This window comes from Hippocampus bargibanti, linkage group LG19 (assembly GCF_051943395.1).
Source record: "Hippocampus bargibanti isolate YZ-2025 linkage group LG19, ASM5194339v1, whole genome shotgun sequence".
In the NCBI taxonomy this organism is placed as follows: Eukaryota; Metazoa; Chordata; class Actinopteri; order Syngnathiformes; family Syngnathidae; genus Hippocampus; species Hippocampus bargibanti.
The window spans coordinates 12,514,807-12,530,633 of record NC_142752.1 but is presented as its reverse complement, the minus strand read 5'-3'; the positions used below and the strand labels follow the sequence as shown (position 1 = coordinate 12,530,633).

Here is a 15,827-nt window from a genome sequence, read left to right as displayed (position 1 = left end):
AGTTTCACTGCTTCGCGGATGACACCCAACTCTACCTCTCCAGCAAATCCGACGCCTCTCTTCCACCTTCATCCCTCTCACTTTGCCTCTCAGAAATTAAATCCTGGCTTTTCCATAACTTTCTCAAGCTTAACAGTGAAAAAACTGAACTTCTCCTTGTCGGTACCAAATCCACCCTCCACAAAACTAAGTTTCTCTCTCACCATTGACAGTTCAACCGTGTCCCCTCCCCTCAGGTCAAGAGCCTGGGTGTCATCCTCGATAGATCACTATCTTTTCACTCCCATATAAATAACATAACTCGGTCTGCTTATTTCCACCTCTGTAATATTAACAGTCTCCGTCCCTCGCTCACCCCTCACTCCGCTGCTATCCTTATCCACAGTCTCGTCACCTCCCGCATAGATTATTGTAACTCACTTCTCTTCGGTATCAATCAGAAATTTCTCCATAAACTCCAACTCGTCCAAAATTCTTCGGCCTGGATCATCACTAGAACACCCTCCTTTCACCATATCACCCCTGTCCTCCAGCAACTTCACTGGCTACCTGTCAAACATCGAATTGAATTCAAAATACTTCTGTTTACATTCAAAGCCATCCATAACCTGTCCCCTCCCTATCCTTCTGACCTGCTTCAAATCTCTGTTCCCTCTCGGTCCCTCAGATCTTCATCCTCCCTTCACCTCTATGTGCCCTCTGCCCGTCTCACCACGATGGGATGCAGAAATTTCAGCCGCTCTGCTCCCAAACTCTGGAATTCACTTCCACCCAACATCCGTAATATTGACTCCATCCCTATTTTCAAGTCCCACCTCAAAACCCATTTGTTTAAAATTGCTTTCAATGTCTAATTCATTCTGCTATTTTATTATGTATCATTTTACTTATGGTTGTATTGTTATGTGCTTTGTTTTATTGTTTTTATTGTAAAGTGTCCTTGGGTGTTTTGAAAGGTGCTTGAAATTAAATGTGTTATTATTATTATTATAAATACATGTACACGGTTTGGGGCATTGGTCCCCTTGTTTTATTTTGGTTATTGTGTGTGTGCACGCACGTGTGTGTGCGTGTGAGTGTGTGTGTGCGTGTACGCAATAACGTCAACCAGATAACAAAAGTGCAAAGCATTCTTTATTCATCTTGCAATACATGATTATTCATGAATAGATCTGGTAAGGTTTATTTTTTCCATTTGTCCATCTCTGCATCCTCTCAGTCCTGCAAGGAATATCTGCGGTCTGGGAACACCTGTCTCACCATCTCTTTTGGTTTGACAACCAACCTGCTTGGGAAGCCAAGTTTGAGTGGTATTTTCCCGTCTCATGTGGCTCAGGTGGGTCTGAGTTGAATGTGTGATCGTTGTCCGAAGATCAGTCTAGAATTTTCAAGTAAATAATAGACAGCTATTATTTATTATCATCAATCACAAAATGCCGTTAGGATCATACAGCCAGAACAACAATTATTAAAGAGGTAAACTTTGTATACCACACAGAGCTTTTTTTGGTACCCACTTTGATGTAAATACTTTATATCAAAGCTAAATACATGTTCAGTCCCTTCTACCGCTGTATGTGTGGAATACCAACCCCTTCCCGCCCATAAATCATCTAGGAGTCAGTAAATTGCTCAAATGTTATGTTTTGAATGTGCTAAATAGTATAATGTAATTCAATAATTATTCAATGTGTGAGATTATCACCATATATAAATGGGCTAGTGTTTGTTGCTTGTGCATGTAGCGTATTAAACACAAGGTGAACCTTCAATGAATGGTCTATTTTAAAACAGTTTTACAATAGAGGCTGCAGGTGTATCATTGATATACTCTGCAAAAGGAAATACAATACAGTGATACCTTGGTTTACGAACGCTTTAGCTAACAAACTTACGAACATTAAATTTGTGATAATATAATCTTGGCATACAAACTATTTTTCGGGAAACACACGGAGCGCCACAGTGGCTTCCGGATTAGTTTTTGGCGGAAGAACACCAAACCATACAGCCCAACAGCGCCACTGTGGCGGCCGGCCTACTTTTCCACACCGCTTTCTTCGAGTGCTTATGTCGTTTGCAAACCGAAGAGGACACAAAACTAAATTACGCTCGAGCAGAAGGAGGAGATCATCAAAAACAAGTGGAGCAGCTGGAGCTCTGGTGCAGCCGTCACAACCTGGAGCTGAACACGCTCAAGACAGTTGAGATGATCGTGGACTTCAGGAAACATCCATCACCACAGCTACCCCTCACACTATCCAACTGCCTTGTGTCAACCGTTGAGACCTTCAAGTTCCTGGGAATCACAGTCTCCCAGGACATGAAGTGGGAGGTCAACACCAACTCTATCCTGAAAAAGGCCCAACAGAGAATGTACTTCCTGAGGCTGCTAAAGAAGCATGGCCTGCCACAGGAGGTGCTGCAACATTTCTACACGGCTGTCATCTAATCCATCCTGTGTTCTTCCATGACCGTTTGGTTCGGGGCCGCCACAAAAATGGACAAAATCCGACTTCAACGGACAGTTAGGACGGCGGAAAAAATAATTGGCACCGCCCTACCCACTCTCGAGGACTTGCACACTGCAAGAATCCAAACTAGGGCGCGGAAAATCCTACTGGACCCTCCGCACCCTTCCCACCACCTTTTCCAGCTACTCCCTGTGTTGCTTTGTGTAAGCGGGTTCGGTAAATGATACAACTTCTGGATAGAGTTGAGGTTCTTTATTAGGACGGCTGTGTTGGTTGGAGGGAGAAGGCAATTGACACGTGTGGCTCTCGTAGGCTCTCATCAGACTGACTTGCAGAAGCGCGCATGCTCCTTTGATCTAAAGCCAGGCATCACTAGTAGAACATGCAAATACAATTTGCTCATATCATTACACTCCCCTCAGGCAGGCGCTACCGATCCATGCGCACCAAATCCAGCAGACATTTAAACAGCTTCTTCCCCCAAGCCATTAACTCTTTGAACTCTTTGAACTCTTTCAACAGTAGCCAAAATGGAACTGTATAGTGCCACTTAGCAGTTTTTTTGACGACGATACTAGTGCAGCGTGTTCTACCGGAAACAAATTCCTTGTGTGTTCCACATACTTGGCAATAAAGATGATTCTGATTCTGATTCTGAAAAAAATAAAACGAGGTGTGCGTTTGTGGTAGTTGTGTGACGGCCCAGTACCAGTATGCTAAATCGACCATTGTTACCATCCTTTGGAACAAAGAAGCTATTAAAGGTGCGTGTGTTGGTAACGGTGTTTCCGTGTTGTCTAATCAACAGTCTCGGGCAACAGAAGAGGTTGAAAATTTTCTGTTAATTTGGATTAATGAAAAGCAGCTAGCCGGCGACAGCATGAGTAAAGCAATTATCGCCGAGAAAGCACAGCAAATTCATTCAGTTATTGTCAAGAGGCAACCTGGAAGTTCGTCATCCATTGATGATTTCAAGGCTAGCCACGGATGGTTCAAGAACTTTAAGCGTCATACAGGGATTCAGTGTCATTCGACATGGTGAGGCAGCCAGTTCTGACGATAAAGCTGCCGAAGTTTACAAGGGATCATTCTTCAAGATGGTGGAAGAAGGCTACGTTCCTCATCAAGTGTTTAATGCTGATGAGACCTGCCTTTTTTGGAAAAAGATGCCTAACCGGACTTTCATTGCACATGAAGAGAAGTCCGTCCCTAGCCGTAAGCCTATGAAAAAAAGGGTAACCCTCCTTCCCACAGTCCTTATGGAATGTGACTCCCTCTCATCTCCTCCCACTCCATTCCTTCAAGCCATCAATGACCATCACAAAGGTAAATAAAAAAGACTTTCTTATACAGTACAGTTTATTTCTTTAATCACAATACCATAGCACATTTATCATACATAAAATAAGGTATATTTTGTGTAGTTTTAAGGCTTATTTGGATTGGATTTGCCTTTATTAGTCTCGCAGTGGTTATTTAGTAGAAATTTATGTATTATGGGGACCTGGGAACGAATTCTTCTCATTTTAATGTTTTCCTATGGGTAAGGGTAATAGTAAAGTAATGCTTGGAAGACACACTTTTCGCCTTACACACACTTTCTGGGAACCAATTAAGTTCGTAAGCCAAGGTATGACTGTTGTGGGAAAGAACAAAGAGGAGCAGATGTGACTGTTGATGACCAGGACAAAGATTAGCAAGGATGAAGTGAAGAGGATGAAGGGACCAAAGGCACTCGGGCCTGATGATTTACAGTGCCTTGAAAAAGTAATCACACCCCTTGAACTTTCCCACATTTTGTCACGTTCTAACCACAAACAAATATATTTTATTGCCATTTTATGTGAAAGACCAACACAAAGCCGTTCACAATTGTGAAGTAGAAGGAAAATTATACAACTTTTTTTTTTTTAATAAAAAACTGAAAAATGTGGCATGCAAAAGTATTCAGTCCCCTTTTGTCTGAGTGCAACCAGTAGCCTTCACAGGTTGCCTGATGATTGCTGTATGATCAGCTTTTGACCTAATGATCAAATGGATTCCACCAGTGTGCAATCTAACCTTCTATGACTGCCTCTCGGTCCAATGTTTTTGTGATTATGACTCTTGTTTTGTTCTTAAGATTTCTAATTTCATTTTGTAGTTCCCTGTGTCTTGTTTTCTCCTAGCATTTTGTGAATGCACTTTTTGTTCACGCGTTGTTCGTACTTTCTGGTCCTTATTTTGAGCAGTGCTTTTGGTTCTATTTTTGTTTGTGTAATACAAATTTGGGAATCCAATTGACATATCTTTGCTCCGAACAAAACAAGACGTTTCTTTTCGCTTCTTTCGGACGTGACAATATCAGGCACATCACATTGTAAGGATTACTGGCAGCTTTTGAGAAAATGTAATGCTTTTAAAGGACAACCGATGCCTTCGGACAAGTTGTAAAATCACTTCATATGACTTCTACTGAGCGTATTTTACAAAGATCCCACCGCATATAGCTATATTTTACATTTTAAGACTCGCGCTGAATATTCAGGAAGTCTTGTTTTCGAGTTAATGACAATCCCCACGTGACGTCACGTTTGGAACACCCCTGACCGAGAAAGCGACACACAATGCATTTGGCGGTACTTTGTTTGGTCTGAAAACTTCGTGTTGATCCGTGTTGATGGCGAAATTGGAAGGAAAACACAAAATAACGTGATGGTGAATCGTTGGGTGTTGCACCAAGACAACTATTTGATATTCGCTGACACAAATTCCCAGCAGACAAATCAGCCCATTTCCAACGGACCTTGGGCGCCATCTTCTGCATTTTCTGGGTGCTACATTGCTGGCTAGAATGGGATATGGGATCGATTGCAAACATTTATGCTTTCCTCTTCAGAACTATTTGAATCATATTCATATCTGGATGAGTAACAAGAAAGCATCTTCTCCGAATCTGCAGCCATTGTTTTGATTCTCGAGCAAGGCAAGACGTCTTGGCGTGACGTCACGAACAAGGGGGCGGGACCTTCTAAAACTTAAACTTTCTCAGATTATTTTGAAGTAGTTTTGGGAGACTTTAAGTCATTTTTATTGGTACAGTGAGACCTCAACTTACGAACACATCATCTTACGAACTTTTCGTCTTACGAACATCAAATTTATGAAAATTAAACCTTAAAATACACACTATTTTCATGATACACACCCACCACGGCTGGTGGAGTAATCTTCGGCGGAAGAACAGCAAAGCACACGAACTTCGAATCTAGCGGAGTGATCTTCAGCGGAAGTACATGAGCGAACTGCGCTCCAGCCGGCGCTAATTTCCACACACCCTCTCATTGAAAGCACACGTCGATCGCCTCCTTGGATCATTTTGCTGATAATTTTACTATGATGGGACCGAAAAAAAAAAACCACCACAGGCTCGTGTTCAGCCCAAGAAGACGTAAAATAAAATCACTGTCGCTGAGAAGAAGGAGATAATTGAAAAACACGAATGAGGTGTGCGTTTGTGTGATTTAGTGAACGAGCACAGCTATGCTAAGTCAATCATTGCTACCATTCTCTGGAACAGAGAAGCCATCAATGGTGCGTCTGTTGCAAAAGGTGTTTCCGTGCTCTCAAAGCGACAGTCTCAGGCAATCGAAGAAGTTGAAAAACTACTGTTAATTTGGATTAACGAAAAGCAGCTATCCGGTGACAGCGTGAGTAAAGCTATTTTATGCGAGAAAGCACGGCTAATTCACGCCGATATCGCCATGCGCCAACCTGGAAGTTCGGCGCTTATTGAGGATTTTAAAGCCAGCGACGGATCGTTCGAGAACATCTGAGGGCGAGGAGATGGCTGCAGCATCAAGTGAGCTCATAAAGGCAATGTTGGGATAGTGGAATGATGTGCAGGCTTTTACCGAACAGTTCCATCCAGAAAAGACTGTGGCTATGACAATCATCAACATGATGCACGATAATGTGATGCCTCAGCTTCGTAAGACCTTACAGGTCAGAAAGCAACAGGTGTCAATTAAGAGGTTTTTAATCAGCGAAAATGATGAGGAGTCTCCAAAGTAGCAAAGAACTGCAACCACACCAGAGGTTAAATTACCAACAGTCCTTATGGAAGGTGTCTATCCTTCCATAAGCCATCAACGACCATCAAAAAGGTAAATAAAACTTTATTTTATAGCAGTTTATTTCTTTAATTACAGTCGGCATGTAATGTGCCTCTCTTTCCAAACAGCAATTCCCCTTGACCTTCGACCTCCAACGCCATTCCATCAAGCTATCAATGACCATCACAAATGTAAATAAAGTGACTTTATGATACAGTGCAGTGTATTTCTTTCATTACAATACAATAGCACATTTATTATACATAGAATAAGGTATGTTGTGTGCAGTTTTAAGGCTTATTTATTTGAAAAGTATATTTTATGGAAACCCAGGAACGGATTATTCCCATTTTAATGGTTTCCTATGGGAAAATATTTTTGAGATACACACTTTTCGCCTTACACACTCTGTCTGGGAACCAATTAAGTTCGTAAGTTGAGGTCTCACTGTATTTTGCATTTGACTACAAATATAGGCCTGCGTGTTTTGGGCATTTTAAATGCTTTAAAACATTTTTCTGATGTCAGTTAGGAAACGAAAAATGGTGTCGGTTGTCCTTTAAGGGTGCCATACAGTGAGGAAAATACTGTACATATGCTACTGGCATATGTACGCATAATTGTTTGGTCAAGTGAAGTTGAATAAATGAATAAATAAAATTTTGGTTCTGTTCCGTTTGTGTTTCAGTTTCCGGCGGGATCGGAGGGAGTTCTTGATAGAGTGTTTTATGCACATTAGTAAACATATTAGGTTATTTCATGTTTAGCTTAGTACACATTATGATTATTGCACGTTTAATTTCAGTCTAATAGCATTATTAATCTTATTAGTTCAATAGTCGTTGCAAAGAAGCAACGGCTCCAACTTCAATCTAAGACCCTCCCAACACTGAGTTGTCCGTAGCTGATTGGACAACAGATCGCTGCTGTGGACATTCAAAAACTTGTCAGAGCGGGAGCTTGTTCTCTTTTGTTCCTATCTTTGTCCGTGTGCTCATGTCTTCCTCCTACCGAGACGAGAAGTGCTTTTTCTGTCTCATTAGAATAAAGTAGTTTTTTGTTCACCATCTATCGTCGTTACTGATATTTATATCACTGAACTTCTTTGAAAACCGAACCAGGAAAGAAGCAAGAATTAAATCCGAACAGTTCTCTCCACAGCCACACATGTCTCCCATTACAATTAACTTCCTTTAAAATGACTAACATGGATTGGCATGTCAGTCATTTTAAAGGAAGTAAAGGAAGCCCCCCCCCCCCTTGTTCATGACGTTACGCCAAGACGTCTTGCCTTGCTCGAGAATCAAAACAATGGCTTCAGATTGGGAGAAGATGCTTTCTTGTTACTCATCCAGTTATGAATATGATTCAAATAGTTCTGAAGAGGAAAGCATAAATGTTTGCAATCGATCAATTAAAGGAACTCTGTACCAAATATCTTGACATTCATGACCGTGTTTCACAGCGCCTTATTGGAATCTATGGAAGTAGTTTATCTTTTTCAAAAGTGGGTTACCCTGCCCTTTTCTGATTTTGTGGTCTTTATATTCATTGTCTTTGTTCATCACATATAATCCTGGCACTTTGCTATCCTGTGTCGGTATTGCGTTTTTCAATTGTAAACTTTTTGTTCAATCATTTTGTTTCTCTTTCAAATATTTTTTACTTCTGATCAAATAAACTCTGTTAACTGTTTATGATGTATAAGTAAACAAACAAGTCACCGGGGGATAGCTAACAACACAAGATACTGTGACATCATGATATGTGTTGCCTCCAATGACACTAGAATGAGACAATAACAGATCACAAAGAGGAACAAAACTCACACTTGTGATCTCATTAGAAAGATGAGTAATCATTGTGTCGTTGTCTCTCGGGACTTGCTTGCGAGAGGTTTAGCAGGTTGTCCTCGCTTAACTGGATGGGTAAGTTTTGGCGTGAGTGGGGACAACAATTTGTAAATAACTGGCACTCCCATAAAGAGTGGGAGTTATTTACAAATTGACCCAACCTGCTTAAGTTGGACCCCCTTCATTCCATCTTAGAATGTGCTATCACTCTTTGTAGAAGCGTAGATGGTGGTTTCAGCCTTCCATGACAGCCCACATTCTAGCAGACCTGGTTACAGACGATTAGCGAGCCTTTGAGAACGTGTATGGAGTCTGTAAGGCAAGAGCTAACTGGTGATTTCCAAAAATCTTACAATTGACACAATCTTCTATGAAGATCAGTGTCAGACTTTACACACTAATTCACTAGCAACAGCCGCATTGAATACTGACATGTTTTCTACCAAGTTTAGGCATTCTCTATTGCTCATTCTTATTGATGACATGGTGCTTCCAATAAAAGTCCTCAAGAACCAACAAATAATTATTAGAATAACCTCCCACCACACCTTTTGAGTACCAAGAGAAAACTCACAAAGGCATGGGAAGATGCAAATTCCACAAATGAATGCCAAGAGCCCAGATTTGAACACACATTGAAATGACGGATAAAGTTTCAGAGGCCAAAGCATAAGTGGGGCTATGGTTCATATTTGTTTGACAATTCCCCCACTTTATGTAGAAAACAACTATTGCTCGCTATCAAACCAGGCCAAAATTGAGTTTCTGTCACCCAAAACAATGAATACTTTGACTGACCAGTTTCAGAGCTGATCTCCGCAGTTCCCATTCATTCCATTCATATGACTTCACGATGTTGGTCACCACCGGGTGAACATCTGTCTGTGTGCAATTCTCAGCCTTACTCACGACTAGGGTCTTTCCTGCTTGCACCTGTAAAACAGCCAAACCGTTAATTTGTCTGTTGTTAGTAAAATGACTCAGTGGGTGATGGTTTGAGGGTGTGGCAACGCTCATTGCAGAAACAATTTGCAGAGTGCAGTGGCTAACCCAGACGTCGGCAACCCGCGGCTCCGGAGCCGCATGTGGCTCTTTCACCCCCCTGTTGCGGCTCCCTGCGGCTTTAGAAAATGAGTATTTAATTTAATGTATATTATTTTAGTTCATTTGTTTTTAAAATGTAATTCTAAATTTAAAGATTATGGTGATTATAAATAATACAAAATAAAAGGTATTCAATTTTTTGGTCACTCATAATATATGTCACAACCATCGACAGTGGACGTATATCCGGTCACAACCGCCAAATTGCGCACGATTTCTTGAATTTTTCAACCCCCAGGTAGGCCAACTATGGATAAATCTAAGAAAAGAAAAGTGTCTGAAGAAAACAGAACGTTTAATGATACGTGGGCAGATTCGTTCGCCTTCGCTGCTGACGAGACGGGTTTAGATGTATGCTTAATATGTAATGAGAAGTTAGCAAACAACAAAAGTCAAAAAAATTCCAGAACAAACACACAGCCTTTGCTCAAAAATATCCGGATGGAGATGAGGGAAAAAGAGCAGTTTCGGAACTGATGCGGAAGGCTGATCAGAGCAAAAATCATTTTATGAAGTGGATGAAATTTCTTTCATAACTTTGCTGCTGTGAAATGTAAATTTCTCCACTGCGAGACTAATAAAGGCAAATCCAATCCAAATCTACAAATTCAGCTACATATGCTAGTTTTGTGGCCGCTCAGGAAATAGTCAGGCACGGGAAGCCGTTCACAGACGGAGAATATATAAAAGAATCATTCATTAAGATGTCTTTTCCAACATGAACTCCATTAAAAACAGACATCGCTCACGCCTGACAGACGACAGCTTAGAGTGCTGCGTGAAGATGAAGGTAACGTCACACAGCCCTGATGTGCAGAGGCTGTGCGCTGAGGTGCAGGAGCAGGAATCACATTAACCAGGTGATATATATTGTATTTGCCACTATGCAAATATTCCTTTTTTTCAAATAGACATTCAGTATTATATTTGAAAATAATCTTCAACCCAACGTCTTTTTTTCGGAGTTTAAAATGTTTTTGTTTTGCAGAAATGTAATTTCGCTTCTCTGTAACAGTTCATTGATTCATAAATGCAACACACTATAGTTTGTTTATGCATATAAAGGTAAAAAATGATGATGAAAAAATGCAGTGTTGTCTTTATTTTAAATGTCAAAAGGATTTTGCGGCTCCCAGTGTTTTCTTTTCTGTGGGAAATGGGTCCAAATGGCTCTTTGAGTCGTAAAGGTTGCCGACCCCTGGGCTAACCTATAATCATCATCTTACACAAGATGGAGTTTGATGAAGTTTGAGAAGTTGAATAAGTTCTGGCGAACTCTTGGTTTTTTCTGCCACAAGTAGAATGAAGTCATCAGGGCTGTGGGCAAATTTCAAAGCAGCTTCTTTGGAGTTGAAGACATAAAGTTTCTCCTTGTGTTTAAGCACACCGATGTATGGATTTCCTGCAATGGGAATGTCACATGTGAATCTTATGTTTAGTTCAAACAAGCATGCGATATTTGGACATGATTTTGAAAAATTCATCCATTGGTTTTCAGAATTTCAATGTACATACTCTTGATAATATATTCTTCAGATTCTTGCTCAGTCCGATTCTGGTTATATCTATCCATGCTTAAAGTTAATTGCTTGTGACTGAACGTATGTTTTTCACGTTTCCTGGAAAGCTTTGACTGTTATTGTGTTAAAAAACCTTCGGCAAACTTGACCGCTAATAAGGGAGGAGGCAAGCTCGATTGCGCTAACTATGAGCATCGAAAACGTTTAAGCGTTCCATCTCTGTGCACATCAGCTGAGCAATCGCAGAGATATAAAGTTGGGAGTGGACAGAAAACCTCCCAATCTCGTTTCTCGTTTTTTTGCAAATAGTCCTGATAGTGTTTTTATACACATCCGTAAACATCATGTTTAGTTTAGTACATACTATGTTATTGCATGTTCAGTTTAGTCTATATGGACGTATGTAGCTTATTAGTTAACTAGTTGCGTATGCAGAGTGTAACAAGTAACAACTTTCAGTCTAATGTTCTCCCAACACTTGTCCATAGCTGATAGGCTCAGTCGAGACGATGTCATCAACTGCTGTGTGTTTTAAACTAGTTTGAGGAGGCGGGCTTTGTTCTCTTGGCTCCCCGCACCGACGAGAGATGTTCTCCATTTGTTTTACGAGAATAAAGTAGTCTTTTCTGTTCACCATCTATCGTCCCGCTGGTATTTCATCATAAAACTGTTGAAGTCCGAACCAGAAGAGAAACAGGAATTAGACTCCAACAAGTCCTAACTCTGTTATATTCTGTATATTTTTATAATTATTTTAGACCTGTACCATATGCTGCAGTTTTTGGGCACTATTGTTGATTGTGTTGCTACATGCATGTTGTTAAGATACATGTATGTTCATACAGAACATATATTGGAAAGCTACGGGGGCCACCTGTGACAATGCAGGCTGACTGTAGTTTTAAAGGTGGTGTCACGCCAAGACGTCTTGCCTTGCTCGAGAATCAAAACAATGGCTTCAGATTTGGAGAATATGCTTTCTTGTTACTCATCCAGTTACGAATATGTATCAAATAGTTCTGAAGAGGAAAGCATACATGTTTGCAAACGATTAAAGAATTTATTCCATGTCATTTTGAGGTATCTGGGGGCAGGGTGTAGCACCATAAAGAGGCAGAAGATAGCGACAAAGTCCGTGGAAACGGGCTGATTATTTCCTTAGAATTTTTGTCAGCGAATATCAAATAGATGCTCGGTGCAACACACAAGGATTCACCATCGCGTTATTTATGTGTCTTCCTTCTAATTTCACCATCAACACGGATCAACACGAAGTTTTCAGACCAAACAAAGTACCGCAAAATGCATTGACGTGATGAAAGGACGACTACAATGTGCCCTTTCTCAGTCAGGGGCGTTCCTTCAGTGACGTGACGACTCGTCACCAACTCAAAAACAAGACTTCCGGAATATTCAGCATGAGTCTTAAATTGTAAAATATAGCTATAAGCTCAGTAGAAGTCATTTGAAGCGATATTACACATTATGGACACAACTTGTCCGGAGGCGTCGGTTGTCCTTTAAATTACAGTAAAGTCTCGTTATATCGATATCGGATATATCGATAGTCCCGGTTATATCGATACTATTTCTATGCACGCACGGAGAAAATTACATGCAAACAGGGTCGGATATATCGATAGTCCCGGTTATATCGATATTTTTTCGGACTCCCTTGAATATCGATCTAACGAGACTTTACTGTACTTCACACTTTAAATGTTGTGTAGCTGGGCCTTACTAAATGCACACTGCCAATTAGTTCAGATGCAATTGATACCAAACTGCCATTACCATGTCATTAGTAACAAATAGCCATTACCTGGAAGAATAAGTCCATCTTTGTTCACAAGTGTGTAGGCACAGTATCCATTGTATTGCAACGGCAGCTCAGTAAGATTGTCAATAGTTTCAGGCTGGAGCCACTCGTACTGCTTCATCTGCGCTGCATCAATATGCTCACCTGTATAAAGAAGCAGTACAACGTGCACTCAATATTCTGGTTAAATTATGTGCCATTCCATAAAGCTGTGTATGGTGCCAGACATACTTAAGTGATCGTTTATTCTTTCTTTGTCTGTTTTGACTTCTACTCCCTCCAATAGGTTGTCCAATGGATATTTGGAAAGAATCTTGGCATGAGAGGTCCGGAAGAACTGCAATCTGAGCGCAATGTTGTTCAAGATGTTCAGCAGTTCTGCCTCATCCTGAAGTTTCGACCACAGTTTTGACAAGGCCTTGAACAATGGCTGAAACAGTATGATGAATTAAAAAAAAAGTGAGGACAGGAAACAGCAATTCAGGAGCATTGTCTATACCGCATAGAACAAAATCTTATATCACAATCCATCCATGCATTGGATTGGATGTACCTTTATTCGTCTCGCAGTGCAGAAATGTACATTTAACAGCAGCAAAGTTATGAAAGGAAGAGGAAATGAAAGAAAGAAGTAGAAAAAGAAAATACAGGAGCTGCTGGAAAGGCAGCCACTCTTGGGGCGCCATCTTGGAAGTCAAAAGAACAAAAAAAATATCTGAACCGCTTTCCTCAGAGAGGACGTGGGCATGCTGGAGCGCCTGATAACTGGATTCTGGCATTAGTCAAGGGACACCCTGTACTGGTTGCCAGCCAATCACAGGACACACATAGACAAATGACCAATCACACTTACAATGACATAGAGGGACAATCTTGAGTGTTCATTTATAAAATGTGGGAGGAAACAGGAGAGCCCACAGAAAACCAGCGCAGTAACAGGGAGAACTCGCAAACTCCACATAGAAAGGCTAAAGCCAGATTTGAACCTACAACCTCTGTTCATGACTAACCAGTTAAACTCCTTTGGGGCCTATCAATCTTTCATTCTTTCAAAACAAATCAAAGTATTATTATAGATTTTATCAAATTACTTACAAAAACCTTTGAGGTAAGAACAGCTGTCTTGGGCTGCACAGATGTTTTGAGCAGGTATATCTGAGAGAAAATATCCTTCTGTAGGATTTCGATTGTTTTTGCACACGAACGTGAATCAACCTGAAAGTGAAGGCCATCATAAATGTTATTTGTATCAATAAAGCAGAACAAAAAAAGCTCCGGGGTAAACTTTGACTAGAATGCTGGATCAAATATAACTTTTCTGTTGTGTCAAAAGCAACTTTGCTGTTGGGTTAATTCAGTGTTACCCCATAATTTCAAGGATAGAACTCATTATTAATCCAATTTAATCTACATATTTTGTTTCATGCCAATGGCATAGCATCTACCAGTGTTTCCCAACAGCGATTAATCCAACATTTAGTTAGACTGACCAAATCCCTGATACAACAGTTGTTTTTCAAATTTGACAAGCATTTTTAAGACTGTACATTGTACATTGCTATGCATGGAAAGCCATAGTTTCATTATGTGTGAGACACCACACCAGAGCGAAGTATAGAAACGTTACTGTACACCCATTCATTCATAAAAGGACCGGTTTATGAGTCAACGTCTGTTTTTTTGTTGTGTTTTCCTTGCAAATCTCACAATTTTCCTCTGGTCAGCAAACTGAACATTTTAGTCATGTGATCTCAATAGCTCTGATACAGTCTCTGATCCTGTATCACCACGCCCCTCATCGAGAAAGCGAGACACAATGCATTTTGGGTACTTTTTTTCATCTGCGAAATTAGAAGGAAATGAGAAGGAAAACTACATAAACAATGCGATGGTGAATTGTTGTGTGTCGCAGCCAATTGCGGTAACACGCATAAAGAAGGTGTAAGTTTACACAAATTCCCAGCGAACAAATCAGCCCATTTCCAACGGAGCTTGTGCACCATCTTGTGCATTTTCTGCGCGCTACATCGGAGCCCAGATCTTCACCGGTTTCATTGCTAGCAGACTTGCAGACTTGATACGGAAGGACTTCTTTAATCGATTGCTGACATTTATGCTTTCCTCTTCAGAACTATTTGAATCATATTCATAACTGGATGAGTAAAAAGAAAGTATCTTCTCCGAATCTAAACTCTCTGAAGCCATTGTTTTGAGTCTGGAGCAAGGCAGTGTGTGACCCATAGTGACGTCACAAACAAGGGGGCGGTACTTTCTGAATCTCCCCAGTTTCGAGCTCATTTGTGGCAGTTTTAGGACACTTTAAGTCATTTTTATTGGTGTTTTGCATTTGACAAAAAATATCAGCCTGCGTGTTTTGGGTATTTTAGATGCTATAAAACATTTTTCTGATGTCAGTTAGGAAACAAAAAAAAACTGCGGACTTGTCACCATCTCAAAAACAAGACTTCTTGAATAGTCATCGCGAGTCTTAAAACGTAAAATATAGCTGTATGTGGTGGAATCTTATTAAAATACACTCAGTAGAAGTCATTTGAAGCCACTTTACAAATTATGGACACAACTTGTCCGGAGACGTCGGTTGTTCTTTAAGAGTGACACCAATGAAAAATATTTCATTGATTATAGTAGTTTGAAGTGATACTGTTGGTTTGGTAAGCTTGTTAGCCTTGTCTTTATGCTATTCTTATCTGAATAATGTTTACATTCTCAGTTTGGTGTTTATGCATCATGTAATGTGAGCATATCGTACACTTATTCAGCCTGTTCTCTATTTTTATTTGCCTTTCAAGATGACATTTGTTCTTGATGTTGAATTTTATTAAAAAAAATACTCCCAAAATGCGACTTATATCTGTTTTCTTCTTTATTATGCAATTTAGGGCTGATGCATCTATCGAGGAGCGACTTAGAACGTGGAAAAAACAACACTCAGAAAAACGTGT

At 40.3% G+C, this 15,827-nt stretch overlaps 1 protein-coding gene across 1 annotated transcript in view; it reads right to left on the bottom strand.

Annotated features, from left to right (window-relative positions):
- Positions 1-1,116: 1,116 nt before the first annotated feature.
- The window catches only part of cfap206 (cilia and flagella associated protein 206), a 62,263-nt gene continuing 47,552 nt past the window's right edge, over positions 1,117-15,827 (bottom strand). The window contains exons 6-11 of the mRNA XM_089022520.1: positions 13,960-14,079; positions 13,096-13,294; positions 12,868-13,008; positions 10,752-10,927; positions 9,220-9,354; positions 1,117-1,378 (exon numbers count right to left, since the gene is read on the bottom strand). Coding sequence (XP_088878646.1) covers positions 1,157-1,378; positions 9,220-9,354; positions 10,752-10,927; positions 12,868-13,008; positions 13,096-13,294; positions 13,960-14,079 — 993 coding nt within the window. The 3' untranslated portion in view covers positions 1,117-1,156. The remainder of the gene's footprint in view (positions 1,379-9,219; positions 9,355-10,751; positions 10,928-12,867; positions 13,009-13,095; positions 13,295-13,959; positions 14,080-15,827) is intronic.